At 47.7% G+C, this 18,214-nt stretch overlaps 1 protein-coding gene across 2 annotated transcripts; it reads right to left on the reverse strand.

Moving 5' to 3' along the window:
• Positions 1–137: 137 nt before the first annotated feature.
• On the reverse strand, positions 138–17,865 carry ci167 (Torsin family protein C9orf167 homolog). 2 transcript variants are annotated; one of them, NM_001139797.1, is given in 3 exon segments: positions 138–1,592; positions 1,693–2,157; positions 17,708–17,814. In NM_001139797.1, coding segments are annotated over 2 exon segments (1,320 nt in total). In that variant the 5' UTR covers positions 17,708–17,814; the 3' UTR covers positions 138–737.
• Between the last annotated feature and the right edge of the window lie 349 nt (positions 17,866–18,214).

The raw sequence follows: 18,214 nt of genomic DNA on the forward strand, positions 1-18,214 counted from the left end.
GTGATAATTGCAGTATTTGGTTCAGTTGTAATAGTTTCCATATGTATTTTGAATTTCTAATTATGGGGGTTACAGAAAAAGCTGCTTCTGCAGTCTGTCCCAAACCCTTGGTGACTGTCTACCAGACAGACTAATCATTTAGAAAGGATGATAGTTTAATCAATACATTATTTTTTTAACAAAATACATCATACTGCATCACATTTTCCTGAGCTGCTGTTATCATTGCCACAGCCAGACTCATTTGGTCCAATCACTTCTCTCGTCTTCTATCGGGAGTGGGTCTGTCTATTACCGTCAGTATTTTGACTAACAGCATCGTGGGAGAAGGGCACAGCGGTGTTTCACCATAACAACAACTGATTGTGACTCTTCGGTCTGTACATGTGCAAGCTAGGATATTATCCAAACCTATCCTCTCTCTTTTCCCTCATACCAAAATGGTAATTATCTATTCATCCAGTAATCAAGGGTCTTGTTTAGGAGGTTAAGTTACAGAAAGTTACGTAGAAAAAACATGATTATCGGACATGATTAGCCGTCACCATGGAGATAATCCTCATTCTCAGACATACACCTTTTAATTTAAAAAACATTTCAAGGATGGGTTCTGCCTAGTAACGTTGGTTATGTTTTCTTGGTGGATCATAAGAAACAGCAAAAGGCTATGGACCAGAACTGTCTTTTCTCAGGAGACATCTCTCATTTAATCACATTCCACTGCGGTTCTAAGTCTCTCATAGCAGGTTGACCCTAGCAACCACCTGTTTACAACCTGTCCTGGCATACACGTGGCCCCCTACCACAGGGTAGTACTCTATCTCCCCCGCCAGCCTCTCAACGTTGGTACGGTCCGGGTAGAACCCCTCCCTTGTCATCTCATCCAGGAAGCACTCCATCACGTGACCTTTCTCCAGCAGGGTCATTGGTAAGAGTTCAGCTTCTGCCCACAGTGGGTGGAGCTTCACCAGAGTGTTGCGCAACAACGGATTCAGCTCCTTGACGAGTTTGCGGTGGTGTCCAGACGCGGTCATCATGGAGTCACTGGAGGAGTTGTACAGCAGGTGCATGGTGATGTGGGTGTGTCCTTGGTTGCTCAGGAACAGGTAGACTGCGTTCAGGTATTCGTTGGAGCGGTTGGAGCGGACCAAGTCACTCAATGCATCAAGAAGCTCTGGGTAAAGGTGCTCTGCTTCGTCAAAGATGAATAGAGGAATTTTCTCCTCCTCCTCTGCTCTCAGCACTGTCTCCGACACTAAGATCGACAGGGCTCGGGCGCAGCGCCAGGCGTCGTCCTCCAGGGGGCAGTGGTGCAACACAAAGTACTGTAGAACCAGGGGCTCGCCAACCACCGAGCGGAAGTGGCCAGCCAGGAGTCGCCCTACGTGGCTCTTCCCCACGCCACTGGGTCCGTGTAAGGAGAGGACCAGGGGTTTACTGTGGACGTAGGTAGAGAGGTAGTCTCTGAGCTGGGCTAACAGAGCATCCATCGCCCCCTGCTGACCAAACACCTCCCTACACAGAGTCTTCTCTAATCCCCCCAGGTCATACTTCAGGACATGGTCGTCAAGGTTCTCTATGGCATTATACACCTGGAGTGAAGGAGGGAGGGAGGATAGAAATTACAGAATGAGACAAACACAGACAAAGAGGATGACGAAGATGAACCACACACACACATTCACTCATTACCTGGAAGAACAGTATGGTGCAGAGGAGGAAGAGGCAGATCTTTGCTCGGCTGTGTTCCTGTACGACGGGGGCCTTGCGCCTCCCTCCACTGGGGAACATGACCCGCCGCGACTTCTTCTTCTTCATCTTTAGGAAGAGCGACGATAAGGCAGAGGGAGAGCTGGAGGGGGTCTCGAAGGTGAAGATTTTGGGGCTGCTGCGAACAGGGGCACCAGTGTGGAGACCAGCCCCTACCACTAGCCCTCCTCCCCCCAGCCCGGCCAACTCCAGCCGTCGTTTCTTCATGGCCTGGTACTTCTGTTTGATGCGAACCACAGTACGCAGAGAGGACGAGAACTGGCAGAAACTCTGAGCGCCTTTCCCCAACCCCCTCGTTTCACTTTCTCCTTCTCCATCTTTCTCCTCGTCCATCTCTCCATCTGTCTGGGACCCAAACATTCTGTCATAAACATCCTGGTCACCCATCTGAAGGAGGAAGAGAGAGAGAGAGAGCGAGAGAGGAGTAGAGGGGTTATTTATTGAATTACAGTCACAGGATCACAATCTGTTTTTTCCTCAGAGAAAGAAAAATATGTTCTACTAAGCAAGAATGAATGTTAATGATTGGTTATCTTCTCTTAGATGCATAGGTTTTTATATGATGTATTATTATTCATATATTATTATTAAACATGCTATATGTGAATGCTAATGTTTAGCCTAGGTTATGATTTACTGTGGTGGTAAAGTTTAAATGGAAACCCAGAGGGTTACAGCTTGTCTGCTGCAACTTCCTTCTTAAACTTGACTTGCTAAACTAACTGCCTGTCACTGAACAGATAGACTGGTGGAAAATATCCAATAATACACAATGTTAGTCAAATATGTCAGTATCACATAGTACCCGATAACGTGACCTGGGAGTGTAATTGTGTAAATATCTTTGACAAATATCCTTTACAGTTGAAGTTGTGACATTGTATTTAGTTGTGTAATCCTTTCATTGCTGCTCAAACAGTCATTATATGTTGTCAGACTTGGTGCATGTGTGGTTAATACTACCCTCAGCCATTTCCCCTAGTCAGATAAAGGGTCAGATACTGAGACATACCAGACTGTGAGAACTCAGTTCATGTAACGTTTGACTCAATACATTTCAATTGATCTACAAAGGTATCAGATAGTTTTCTCCCCTGATTGACAGATAATGATTACAGGAATACAAGTGAAGCTGTTGATCATGCCTTGCAGTTGCGACAAGAGTTCTGTGTGGTATGAAATTCGATTAACACAGTTATTTCAGCCCAACACAGTTTTTAAACACAAAATACTACAAAGATATATTGGCCTGTGTCACGGAAGACGATGCTTGGCCTCTGTCACGGAAGACGATGCTTGGCCTGTGTCACGGGAGATCATGCTTGGCCTGTGTCACGGGAGACCATGCTTGGCCTGTGTCACGGGAGACGATGCTTGGCCTGTGTCACGGGAGACCATGCTTGGCCTGTGTCACGGGAGACCATGCTTGGCCTGTGTCACGGGAGACGATGCTTGGCCTGTGTCACGGGAGACCATGCTTGGCCTGTGTCACGGGAGACGATGCTTGGCCTGTGTCACGGGAGACCATGCTTGGCCTGTGTCACGGGAGACCATGCTTGGCCTGTGTCACGGGAGACGATGCATGGTGGCCTATGGAGGTCCACTACTAGGTGTGCAGCACTATGGCTGATGAAGTCCATTCTTTGCCACAATGTGTAACGCTTGGACGTCGTGGGTGTGGAGTAAGGCGCAGGAGGTAGAAAAATGTTAGGTACAATATATACTGCTCAAAAAAATAAAGGGAACACTAAACAACACATCCTAGATCTGAATGAAAGACATAATCTTATTAAATACTTTTTTCTTTACATAGTTGAATGTGCTGACAACAAAATCACATAAAAATAATCAATGGAAATCCTATCAACCCATGGAGGTCTGGATTTGGAGTCACACTCAAAATTTAAGTGGAAAACCACACTACAGGCTGATCCAACTTTGATGTAATGTCCTTAAAACAAGTCAAAATGAGGCTCAGTAGTGTGTGTGGCCTCCACGTGCCTGTATGACCTCCCTACAACACCTGGGCATGCTCCTTATGAGGTGGTGAATGGTCTCCTAAGGGATCTCCTTCCAGACCTGGACTAAAGCATCCGCCAACTCCTGGAGAGTCTGTGGTGCAACGTGGCGTTGGTGGATGGAGCGAGACATGATGTCCCAGATGTGCTCAATTGGATTCAGGTCTGGGGAACGGGCTGGCCAGTCCATAGCATCAATGCCTTCCTCTTGCAGGAACTGTTGACACACTCCAGCCACATGAGGTCTAGCATTGTCTTGCATTAGGAGGAACCCAGGGCCAACCGCACCAGCATATGGTCTCACAAGGGGTCTGAGGATCTCATCTCGGTACCTAATGGCAGTCAGGCTACCTCTGGCGAGCACATGGAGGGCTGTGCGGCCCCCCAAAGAAATGCCACCCCACACCATGACTGACCCACCGCCAAACCAGTCATGCTGGAGGATGTTGCAGGAAGCAGAACGTTCTCCACGGCGTCTCCAGACTCTGTCACATCTGTCACGTGCTCAGTGTGAACCTGCTTTCATCTGTGAAGAGCACAGGGCGCCAGTGGCGAATTAGCCAATTTTGGTGTTCTCTGGCAAATGCCAAATGTCCTGCACGGTGTTGGGCTGTAAGCACAACCCCCACCTGTGGACGTCGGGCCCTCATACCACCCTCATGGAGTCTGTTTCTGACCGTTTGAGCAGACACATGCACATTTGTGGCCTGCCGGAGGTCATTTTGCAGGGCTCTGGCAGTGCTTCTCCTGCTCCTCCTTGCACAAAGGCGGAGGTAGCGGTCCTGCTGCTGGGTTGCTGCCCTCCTACGGCCTCCTCCACGTCTCCTGATGTACTGGCCTGTCTCCTGGTTGCGCCTCCATGCTCTGGACACTACGCTGACAGACACAGCAAACCTTCTTGCCACAGCTTGCATTGATGTGCCATCCTGGATGAGCTGCACTACCTGAGCCACTTGTGTGGGTTGTAGACTCCGTCTCATTCTACCACTAGAGTGAAAGCACCGCCAGCATTCAAAAGTGACCAAAACATCAGCCAGGAAGCATAGGAACTGAGAAGTGGTCTGTGGTCCCCACCTGTAGAACCACTCCTTTATTGGGGGTGTCTTGCTAATTGCCTATAATTTCCATTTGTTGTCTATTCCATTTGCACAACAGCATGTGAAATTTATTGTCAATCAGTGTTGCTTCCTAAGTGGACAGTTTGATTTCACAGAAGTGTGATTGACTTGGAGTTACATTGTGTTGTTTAAGTGTTCCCTTTATTTTTTTGAGCAGTGTATATTTAATAAGTACCGCAAAAGACAAATATGCCCAAAACAACAGGGCGTAACAAAAACCCAAAGTCCAACAACACAATACACTACACAAACACAGTGAAAACACGTAACAAGCCCGCACACAGAACAGGTGGAGAGGCGGGCTTAAATAACACCACTAATTACCTAAATGAACACAGGTGCAACTAATAAAGACATAACTAACAGAAAAACGAAAGAGGATCGATGGCAGCTAGTAGGCCGGTGACGACGACCGCCGAGCACCACCCGAACAGGGAGAGGAACCACCCTCGGCAGTAGTCGTGACAGTACCCCCCCCGACGCGCGGCTCCCGCAGCGCGCCAACACCGGCCTCAGGGTCGACCCGGAGGAAGAGGCGCAGGGCGATCCGGAGGGAGGCGATGGAAATCCTCTAACAGTGATGGATCCAGTATGTCCCCCACCGGCACCCAGCACCTCTCCTCCGGACCGTACCCCTCCCAGTCCACGAGGTACTGCAGGCCCCCCACCCGGCGTCTTGAGTCCAGAATGATGCGTACTGTATACGCCGGGGACCCCTCGATGTCTAGAGGGGGTGGAGGGACCTCCGGCACCTCACCTTCTTGAAGGGGACCAGCTACCACCGGCCTGAGGAGAGACACATGAAACGAGGGGTTAATACGAAAATAAGAAGGAAGTTTTAATCTATAACACACCTCGTTTATTCTCCTCAGGACTTTGAAGGGCCCTACACGCTGCGGACCCAGCTTCCGGCAGGGCAAGCGGAGGGGCAGGTTTCGGGTTGAGAGCCAGACCCTGTCTCCCGGTGCAAATATGGGGGCCTCACTGCGATGGCGGTCAGTGCTCCTCGTCTGCCGTCTTCCGGCTTGCTTCAGGGATTCCTCGACAGCCCTCCAGGTGTCCTTGGAGCGCTGCACCCAATCCTCCACCACAGGAGCCTCGGTCTGACTCTGATGCCATGGTGCCAGGACCGGCTGGTAGCCTAACACGCACTGGAAAGGCGATATGTTAGTGGATGAGTGGCAGAGTGAGTTTTGCACCAACTCAGCCCATGGTAAGTACCTCGACCACTCACCTGGCCGGTCCTGGCAGTACAACCGCAGAAACCTACCCACCTCCTGGTTCACTCTCTCCACCTGCCCATTGCTCTCAGGGTGATAACCGGAGGTCAAGCTGACCGAGACCCCCAGACGCTCCATAAACGCCCTCCATACATGGGATGTGAACTGGGGACCCCGATCAGAGACGATGTCCTCCGGCACCCCGTAATGCCGGAAGACATGGGTGAATAGAGCCTCCGCAGTCTGTAGGGCCGTAGGGAGACCGGGCAACGAGAGGAGACGGCAGGACTTAGAAAACCGATCCACAACTACCAGAACCGTGGTATACCCCTGAGACGGGGGAAGAAAGTCCACCGACAGGTGAGACCACGGCCTTTGTGGAACGGGGAGGGGTTGTAACTTCCCTCTAGGAAGGTGCCTAGGAGCCTTGCTCTGGGCGCATACCGAACAGGAAGAGACATAAAACCTCACGTCCTTAGCCAAGGTGGGCCACCAGTACCTCCCCCTAAGGCCTTGCACTGTCCTCGCCACCCCAGGATGACCAGACGAGGGTAGCGTATGAGCCCATCGAATCAATTTATCACGGACACCAAGCGGAACGTACTTACGACCTGTAGGACAATTAGAAGGCGCAGGCTCCATCTGTAACGCCCGCTCAATGTCCGCGTCCACCTCCCATACCACTGGTGCTACCAGCTTAGAAGCTGGAAGGATGGGAGTAGGATCGATGGGTCTATCCTCAGTGTCATAGAGGTGGGACAGCGCGTCAGCCTTGGTGTTCATGGAGCCTGGTCTATATGAAATCCTGAACTGAAATCGGGTGAAAAACATGGCCCACCGTGCCTGACGCAGATTCAGTCTCTGGGCTCCCCGGATACACTCCAGGTTCCGGTGGTCAGTCCAGATGTGTCTCCACACAGTCAGAGCCTTGACCACAGCTAACAACTCACGGTCCCCCACATCATAGTTCCGCTCCGCCGGACTGAGCTTCCTAGAGAAGAAAGCACAGGGGCGGAGTTTCGGTGGCGCACCCGAGCGCTGTGATAGAACGGCACCCACCCCAGCCTCGGATGCGTCCACCTCCACTATGAACGGCAAAGAGGGGTCCGGGTGCGCCAACACGGCGCATCAGTGAACAGCGCCTTCAACTGCTTGAAGGCTCTGTCCACCTCTGTTGACCACTGTAAACGCACCGGTCCCCCCTTCAATAGTGAGGTAATGGGAGCCGCCACCTGGCCAAAACCCCGGATAAACCTCCGGTAGTAATTGGCAAAACCCAAAAACCGCTGCACTTCCTTCACCGGGGTTGGAGTCGGCCAATTACGCACGGCATTAACGCGGTCACACTCCATCACCATCGTGGAAATGCGATAACCCAGGAAGGAGACGGCTTTTTTGAAGAACTCACACTTCTCAGCCTTGACGTATAGGTCATGCTCCAGCAGTCTACCAAGCACCTTGCGCACTAGAGACACATGCTCAGCGCGTGTGGAGGAGTAAATGAAGATATCGTCGATATACACAATCACTCCCTGCCTGTGCAGGTCCCTGAGAATCTCATCGACAAAAGATTGAAAGACGGCTGGAGCATTCTTCAACCCATATGGCATTATGAGGTACTCATAGTGGCCCGATGTGGTACTAAATGCGGTTTTCCACTCGTCTCCCTTCCGAATACGCACCAGATTATACGCGCTCTGAGATCCAGTTTCGTGAAAAACCGCGCTCCGTGAAATGATTCCACCGCCGTAGCAATGAGAGGTAGCGGGTAACTGAACCCCACTGTAATGGAATTGAGACCTCTATAATCAATGCACGGACACAAACCTCCCCCCTTTTTCTTCACGAAAAAGAAACTCGAGGAGACGGGTGAGATGGAGGGCCGAATGTACCCCTGCCCCAGAGATTCCGTGACATATGTCTCCATAGCCAACGTCTCCTCCTGGGACAATGGGTACACGTGACTCTTGGGAAGCGCAGCGTTACTCTGGAGGTCTATCGCACAATCCCCCTGTCGATGAGGTGGTAATTTAGTCGCCTTCTTCTTACAGAAGGCGAGAGCCAAATCTGCATACCCAGGGGGAATGCGCACAGTGGAAACCTGGTCTGGACTCTCCACCGACGTGGCACCGATGGAAACACCCAGACACCTACCTGAACACTCCTCTGACCATCCCTGGAGAATCCCCTGTTTCCACAAAATCTTGGGATTGTGACTGGCTAGCCAGGGCACCCCCAGCACCACTGGAAACGCAGGTGAATCGATAAGAAAGAAACAAATTAGTTCCTTATGATTCCCCTGCGTTACCATGTCCAGTGGCACCGTGGCCTCCCTGACCAGTCCTGACCCTAATGGTCGGCTATCTAAGGAGTGCACGGGGAAAGGGGAATCTAACGGTACCAGCGGAATTCCCAACTTAAGGGCGAGTCCGCTATCCATAAAGTTCCCAGCTGCGCCTGAATCGACTAGCGCCTTATGCTGGGAAAAGGGAGCAAAATCAAGAAAAAAAATGAAGACAAACGTGACCAACAGAGGATTCTGGGTGAGTGTGGTGCTGACTCACCTGGGATGAATGAGGAGTGTTCTGCCTGCCTTCTCAACTCCCAGAGGGACCCCCCCCCCAGCACCGGTCGGCCGTGTGTCCTCGTCGACTACAATTGGTTCCCCTTGACGCGGTTCCCCCTAGCTCCATAGGAATGGGTGCAGGCAGGCTAGGAGATGGAATTGACAGGACCCTTTCTGAATGCCCGCGGGCAGCCAGCAGATTGTCCAGTCGTATAGACATGTCGATTAGTTCATCTAGGGAGAGTGTAGTATCCCGACACGCTAGCTCCCTGCGGACGTCCTCCCGGAGACTACACCTGTAGTGGTCCATTAGGGCCCTGTCGTTCCACCCAGCCCCAGCAGCCAAGGTCCGGAACTCTAGGGCAAAGTCTTGTGCGCTCCTCATCTCCTGTCTAAGGTGAAACAGTTGTTCACCCGCCGCTTGTCCTTCTGGGGGGTGATCGAATACGGCCCTGAAACGGCAGGTAAACTCATGGTAGTTATTCCTCAATGAGTCTGGTCCATTCCAAACAGCGTTGGCCCACTCCAATGCTCGACCCGTCAGGCTGGAGATGAGGAGGCTCACACTTTCCTCCCCCGAGGGAGTCGGCCTCACGGTCGCTAGGTATACCACTAATTACCTAAATGAACACAGGTGCAACTAATAAAGACATAACTAACAGAAAAACGAAAAGGGGATCGATGGCAGCTAGTAGGCCGGTGACGACGACCTCCGAGCGCCACCCGAACAGGGAAAGGAACCACCCTCGGCAGTAGTCGTGACACAATGACACAAAATAGTACTAGCCTATACCGGTATGTTATCATTATAGTGCATCTATTTACAAAGTCTGATCATTACAACGTGTTGTAGTTTGACAGACACACTCACACAAGGTCTTACAGCTAATTACAGGAACTAACCCAATTACAACCCAAATAACACTGTATCAGTAATACAAATGCAATCTATGCGTATTGTTAGGTTCTAATTTTTCAGAGTAAATAACTCACGGACATTAGAGAAGCTTAACCAAGTTTATTTCTTCCCAAAGGGTCGTTACAGCTGTAATTCAGACACAGACATGGCTTCCCCCGTGGTGATATTCATACCCCACTTTGGGTGGAGTCTCCTCCTTATCTCTAAACATTGCATCCTTCCTGCTAAGCAGGAAACTAAGTGATGTGAGCCTTCAATGGTTTCTCCCCTTATCAGTACTGTCACATGCAATTGTTTTCCCTGCACTCAGCCCCTCATTATGGCACCCCTCATGTCTCTTTTGTAACTAATGTTCCTATACTCTGAGTATAACAATGTTCAAAGTTTACCACAGAATCCAACAGTATACACAACAAAAATATATAGTAAAAAGTAGATCGCAGTAGATATCTTACAATGAGTGATGTCAAGAATCCAGTATATGAATACACAGTGTGAGAAACAGTATAAAAGAAACAGGAAGTGTCCCGTGTTTAATGTCTCTATATACATGGAACAACAGCGTGTCTGTGTGTGTATGTGTTTCGTGTGAGTGAGTCTGTCTTACTACTGGAGATGGGGTGATGGCTGGAGGTAGAAGCTGTTTTTCAGTCTCTCGGTCCCCGCTTTGATGCACCTGTACCGTCTCTGTCTGCTGGATGGTAGGTGAGTGAATAAACCGTGGCTCAGGTGGCTGAGGTCCTTGATGATCTTCCTGGCCCTCTTTTGACACCGAGTGCTGTAAATGTCCTGGATGGCAGGCAGCGTTCCCCTGGTGATGCGTTGGGCTGACCGCACCACCCTCTGTAGAGCCATTCGGTTGAGGGTGGTGCAGTTGCTAGACAGGATGTTCTCAATGGTGCATCTGTAGAAGTTAGTGAGGGTCTTAGGGGCCATGCCGTATTTCTTCACCCGCCTGATGTTGTAAAGACGCTGTTGTGCCTTCTTCATCACGGTGTTGGTGTGGAGGGACCATTTCAGGTCCTCAGTGATGTGCACGCCAAGGAACTTGAAGCTTTTGACCCTCTCCGCTGCAGCCCCGTCGATGTGGATGGGGGCTTGCTCCTTCTTCTGTCTCATGTAGTCTACGATAAGCTCCTTAGTTTTTTTTAAGTTGAGGGAGAGATTATTTTTCTGGCACCACTCCGCCAGGGCCCTCACCTCCTCCCTCTAGGCTATGTCATCCTTGTTGGTAAACAGGCCTACTACTGTCGTGTCGTCAGCTAACTTGATGAATGAGTTCAAGTCATACATAGCCAAGCAGTCATAGGTGAACATGGAGTACAGGAGGGGGCTGAGCACACACCCCTTGGGGGCCCCCGTGTTAGAGCCCTGCACGGGAATTAATTTTAAACCCAAGCCCAACACATGCCCGCGAAGATCAGGCCCTACCCTACCCTACCCAGGCCCGATTGCTTCTGACAGATTTAAGGCCCGGCCCAGCACTGCCCGAAACCCCAAATAAGAAATAACTTCCTGCGTTAGTAAATCCATTAGCTGCTCCTCTCTGTCTGTCATTTACTCCCTGCGCACATCTCGCTCTGCATGCACTCTGCTCATGGCAGCTTTGAGTCTGTGAGTATCCATAGCAACTGCTCTGCTTGGGCTGCTCTGCTCAATGAAGAGAAATGAAAGAGCAGTTAGCTGTTAGCTACTTCGTCACTATAAACTCTGACAAAACTCAAGAAACATTATTAGTGCTTTCTGTGAAATAATGTCTCCTGTTTTATGAGGTTGAAGCACTTCTGACACCGTGTTATAATCTCAGTCAGATATGACACCGTGTTATAATCTCAGTCAGATATGACACCGTGTTATAATCTCAGTCATATATGACACCGTGTTATAATCTCAGTCAATATGACACTGTGTTATAATCTCATTCAGATATGACACCGTGTTATAATCTCAGTCAGATATGACACCGTGTTATAATCTCAGTCAGATATGACACCGTGTTATAATCTCAGTCAGATATGACACCGTGTTATAATCTCAGTCAGATATGACACCGTGTTATAATCTCATTCAGATATGACACCGTGTTATAATCTCAGTCAGATATGACACCGTGTTATAATCTCATTCAGATATGACACCGTGTTATAATCTCAGTCAGATATGACACCGTGTTATAATCTCATTCAGATATGACACCGTGTTATAATCTCAGTCAGATATGACACCGTGTTATAATCTCAGTCAGATATGACACCGTGTTATAATCTCATTCAGATATGACACCGTGTTATAATCTCAGTCAGATATGACACCGTGTTATAATCTCAGTCAGATATGACACCGTGTTATAATCTCATTCAGATATGACACCGTGTTATAATCTCAGTCAGATATGACACCGTGTTATAATCTCATTCAGATATGACACCGTGTTATAATCTCAGTCAGATATGACACCATGTTATAATCTCAGTCAGATATGACACCGTGTTATAATCTCATTCAGATATGACACCGTGTTATAATCTCAGTCAGATATGACACCGTGTTATAATCTCAGTCAGATATGACACCGTGTTATAATCTCATTCAGATATGACACCGTGTTATAATCTCATTCAGATATGACACCGTGTTATAATCTCAGTCAGATATGACACCGTGTTATAATCGCAGTCAGATATGACACCGTGTTATAATCTCATTCAGATATGACACCGTGTTATAATCTCAGTCAGATATGACACCGTGTTATAATCTCAGTCAGATATGACACCGTGTTATAATCTCATTCAGATATGACACCGTGTTATAATCTCAGTCAGATATGACACCGTGTTATAATCTCATTCAGATATGACACCGTGTTATAATCTCAGTCAGATATGACACCGTGTTATAATCGCAGTCAGATATGACACCGTGTTATAATCTCATTCAGATATGACACCGTGTTATAATCTCAGTCAGATATGACACCGTGTTATAATCTCAGTCAGATATGACCGTGCCGTGCAGCAGAGCAAATGGCTCAGCTTCAAAATGTTCCTGATCAATTTAGTGACTACCAAAACAAAGAAAGTCGCACACTCCGTGTATAAACCCCCAGCAACCTAATGGGTATTTACCAACGGCATCCTAATGGGTATTTACTAACGGCTCGTCGGGCTCGGGTCGGGTAGCAGAGCTCTACCCCCTGTTGAGGATCAGTGTGGCGGAGGTGTTGTAGCCTACCCTCACCACCTTGGGTCAGCCGATCAGGAAGTCTGGGACCCAGTTGTACAGGGACGGGTTCAGACCCAGAGCCCTAAGCTTAGTGATGAGCCTGGAGGGCACTATGGTGTTGAAAGCAGAGCTGTAGTCAATGAACAACACTCTCACATAGGTTTTCCTCTTGTTCAGGTTTTTCCACAGTGGATCACACAATGCACAATGAGGGAAGTGTGTCAGAGGAAGGCCCAAAAAATGGTCAAAGACTCCAGCCACCCAAGTCATAGACTATTCTCTCTGCTACCGCACAGCAAGCGTTACCGGAGCGCCAAGTCTAGGTTCAAAAGGCTCCTTAACAGCTTCTACCCCCAAGCCACTGCTGAACAATTAACCAATTATCTGGACTATTTGCATAGATTCTTTTTCACTGCTGCTACATGTACATACTACCGCAATTACCTTGACTAGCCTGTACCTCTGCACATTGACTCAGTACAGGTACCCCCTGTATATAGCCTTGTTATTGTTATTTTATTGTGTTACTTTATTTAGTAAATATTATTTTCTTAACTGCATTGTTGGTTAAGGGCTTGTAAGTAAGCATTTCACGGTAAGGTCTACACCTGTTGTATTCGGCGCATCTGACAAATACAATTTGATTTGATGATTTGTATGTCAACTTAGAGTTAGTCATAATTACTTTAAAGTGTGTTGTGATGTGTGCAAATCAGAGCTAGAGAGAGAGGGGAGAGAAAGGGGGAGAGAGTGGATGTACAGTATGGAGAGAGTTACAGTGTATAAGCTCTTATACAAAGTCTGGATCTAATGTGAAAGTTGATTGGTTAAAAGCATATTCCAGCCGGTGTCTATTCCGCAAGTTAACATTGGCTAAATCTATGACCTTAAAATGCCTATGTGCTCTGTTCCACCTGACTGCGCAATCCACTGTCTCATCAGCCCAGCCAGGCAATTTATAAACTCACATTTCTTTTAGACAGACAGGTAAAGCGTGTAGATATTTTGCTGTCTTTCCATATTCAGTTTGAAGTGATTGTGTTAGTTGTGTTGTTGGCTTGTTCCTCTGAACAACAGTGTCCAGACAAGAGAGCACATTTTCTATTCCAGGCAAAATTGTGCATCATTAGCTCATTGTTATGGATGTATCCAAATAAATGTCACTAGAAAACAGCTTAAACTAACGCAAATGCAGCTACGTTGCTGTTATTCTGACTTTTTGATGTGACTGTAAGTTAGCTGTAGTTGGCTAGCTAGCAAGCAAGGGATAAGAACGTTGCCAGCCAGTATGGCAAGGGAACATTTAGAATGGACGACTGGGTCGTGTCCATAGATACGGAACAAAAAGACTGAAGGACTGGGTCGCGTCTCTGGCAAGCGAACCGATAGAAGGAATGAACGACCGACCAGCCGGCTTGGGTAGCAACCCTAGATCTTGTGGAAGGATGAAATAGTATGAATAAATTCATCAAAATAACTTTTTACCTCCTTTTTCTCCCCAATTTTGCGATTACGATCTTCTCATCGCTGCAACTCCACAACGGGAACGGGAGAGGCGTCCTCCGAAACATGACCAGCCAAGCCGCGCTTCTTAACACCCGCCCACATAACCCAGAAGCGAGCTGCACCAATGTGTTCAACTTGACAACCGATGTCAGCCTGCAGGCGCCCGGCCTGCCCAAAAGGTGTCGCTAGAGCACGATGAGCTAAACCCTCCCCTAACCCGGGTGACGTTGGGCCAATTGTGTGCTGCCCTATGGGACTCCCGGTCATGGCCTGTTGTGACACAGCCTGGGTTCAATCCCAGGCTGTAGTGACGCCACAACACTGCGATACAGTGCCTTAGACCCAAAATAACGTTTTTAATGAAAATATGTCAATCATTATTTTAATATGTTGGTAACTCGTTGTATACAATAGATAATGCCCTCGATACCGGTGTTTGGAGAATATAATGGCAAGGTTTGCCGGCCCGAGAAGAAACAACACCCGTGCCAATATATCCTCCAAACACAGGCTTCTCGGGCATTATCACTTAATCATGATTCATGACACACCTGTTTGTTTCTGATTAGAGAGTGTATGATCAAACTCCTTTCCCAGGTGGGAGTGAGTGATGGTAGATTACAATTACATCATGGCCTTTCCCAGATATTAACAACCTCTTGTCACCATGTTAGTCACGCTCCACTCCAATATCAAACAGATACTGTAGATAGATAGTGTTAATGACAGGATATAGTCATGTTCTGAAAGTAGCGCTGACACCTCTGTGTTGCCATTCACACTGTATGTGATGTCACTCAGTTACTACTGATGAAACAGCTATACACATGGCACATTTACGGAAATATTGGTTGGTCCTTGTGAAATACATTTTATAAAGCATGTGTGCTGGCACCAACTTCTCCCTATTCCTTGCAGCACTCCAAACCCTCACACAAGACTGCTCATCATAAGGATTCACTGTGCAATAAATAAAGGAAACCTTTTCAATCTTTGCGGCCTTCGCGCAAAAACCATTGTGAGAACTACCAAAGTCAAAGACCTCCAATATGGTGAAGACTGTGCCATTGTTACACACTCCAAAGCAGACCTCCAAACTGCTCTCAAAAGCTTCTCTGAAACATACAAGAGCCTGAACATAAATAAAACCAACCATCAATCCAACAGTGACCTATGATGAATGTGAACCACTTGACAACGTGGAACACTTTGCCTACCTCAGCAGCCATCTCGCCTAATGAGTCACCATTAAGGAAGAAATACAGCACACAATAGGCTGCGCAAGCACAGCCTTTGGAAAACGAATGGGTATTCAAAAACCACAATCTCAGGATGAGTATAAGGCTGTCATAATCCCAACCATCTCCATGGCTGTAAAACGTGTACAAGGCTGTCATAATCCCAACCATCTCTATGGCTGTAAAACGTGTACAAGGCTGTCATAATCCCAACCATCTCTATGGCTGTAAAACGTGTACAAGGCTGTCATAATCCCAACCATCTCTATGGCTGTAAAACGTGTACAAGGCTGTCATAATCCCAACCATCTCTATGGCTGTAAAACGTGTACAAGGCTGTCATAATCCCATCTATCTCTATGGCTGTAAAACGTGTACAAGGCTGTCATAATCCCAACCATCTCTATGGCTGTAAAACGTGTACAAGGCTGTCATAATCCCAACTATCTCTATGGCTGTAAAACGTGTACAAGGCTGTCATAATCCCAACCATCTCTATGGCTGTAAAACGTGTACAAGGCTGTCATAATCCCAACTATCTCTATGGCTGTAAAACGTGTACAAGGCTGTCATAATCCCAACCATCTCTATACCTGTAAAACATGTACAAGGCTGTCATAATCCCAACTATCTCTATGGCTGTAAAACGTGTACAAGGCTGTCATAATCCCAACCATCTCTATGGCTGTAAAACATGTACAAGGCTGTCATAATCCCAACTATCTCTATGGCTGTAAAACGTGTACAAGGCTGTCATAATCCCAACCATCTCTATGGCTGTAAAACATGTACAAGGCTGTCATAATCCCAACCATCTCTATGGCTGTAAAACGTGTACAAGGCTGTCATAATCCCAACCATCTCTATGGCTGTAAAACGTGTACAAGGCTGTCATAATCCCAACCATCTCTATGGCTGTAAAACGTGTACAAGGCTGTCATAATCCCAACCATCTCTATGGCTGTAAAACGTGTACAAGGCTGTCATAATCCCAACCATCTCTATGGCTGTAAAACGTGTACAAGGCTGTCATAATCCCAACCATCTCTATGGTTGAGAGACGTGGGTGACATACAGAAGGCCCCTTTAAAACTGGTGTTACAGCAACAACACTTCCTGAGAAAGATACTTAACATTAGGTGTGAGGATCGACGGACCAATGTCAGTGTCCTGTCCCATGCCAACATCCCCAGTGTAGGATCCAACATCATTTGGCACCAACTCTGGGAAGCGTAAACCTTATCAGTAAACACCCACCGGGGCACAATAGTCAATAAGGTCATTTTTGTGTTTTCACCTCTAATGGTTCAGGTCAGGAATTGGGGAGGGTAAACTGATCATAGATCTGTGCCTACTGCCTAAGGAAAAGTACACACAGCCACATACAGTCCCAGCTAACTATTTCATCTGGTTTCTCCCACTAAAGAGTGTGAAGCAAACAAGAGAACCCATAAACATATAGCTAACCTACTGTAACACCACTGCATTTACCTTGACACCAGACTCACTCACCGGCCGTGTGCAGGCCTGGCACGCAGAGCTAAAAAAACGCACATCAAACATGCCACTGGAGATGAACCCAAGGCTGAATGTTGAGAGTAATTGCTTTCTAGCTAGTCTGGCGAGCTTGTTTACCTTGGCACCAACGTTAGCTCTGCTGCTGGGAAACCTTACTCACTTAGTGTCAGTCTCAGCCATTCTCTGACCAAGTGCAATAGAATTAGACTAACTACACCTCAGTGTGTCCTGCAGCCAGGTGAGTTGATATCATCTTAACCCCCTCCTTCACATATTGTGTCCTGAGAGGGGCTGGCGGCATTCCACACATTCTAGAGTCTTTCCAGGAGTCTTTCCCTGGCTGCATTCTCAAAGTTCTGTATCCCCCTCTCTCTCAGACCTCCACTGCTGACTACATTTCCTTCCTGGAAGGGTCCGAGCTGCTAGATACACATGTGAGCTTTTCTAACCCTGAGAGTGAGAGAAAGAGAGGGAGATTGTGAAGGACTAGAGACACAGCTGCAAATACGTCACCCAAAAAACTGTGTAAGCAAGAAGAGAGAGATAGGAGAGGGGAAAGAATCAAAACAGTATACAGAAAGAGAAATGCAGGGTAATCAGTTGGCTTACCTTAAATGTATAGATAATATCAAGCCTCCTATAGACTGATAGGTCTTCACTAGGCTCGCACCAAGATTTTTGTTGGGAGAGAACAATAGAGTAAGTCCTTCTCTTGAACTTCATCAGCATATAGTGAGCTGCTAGACTAAGACTGCTATAGAACTCCTCCTATCATTCTATCTCACCCTCCCCATTCTCGCTTATGTCCTCTGCAGTCTCCTCCTTCCTCTTTCTCTCTGTCTGTCCTTCCACCTACTATCTCCCCTTTCCTGCTCTACAAATCCTCCATCAGGGACGGATCGAGCCTTTTGGGGGACCTAAGAGAAATGCGCTTGAGGGGCCCTACACTCAATCATAGGACTCACTGAAGAGATGAGTCTTAAGTAAAGACTTTTACTCCCAGCCTGCAGGCATGGACTCTTAGAAAAAAAGGTTCCAAAAGGGTTCTTTGGCTGTCCACATAGGAAAACCCTTTTTGGTTCCAGGTAGAACTCTTTTGGGTTCCATGCAGAACCC

This window comes from Salmo salar, chromosome 13 (genome assembly GCF_965601325.2).
Source record: "Salmo salar chromosome 13, fSalSal1, whole genome shotgun sequence".
Taxonomy (NCBI): domain Eukaryota; kingdom Metazoa; phylum Chordata; class Actinopteri; order Salmoniformes; family Salmonidae; genus Salmo; species Salmo salar.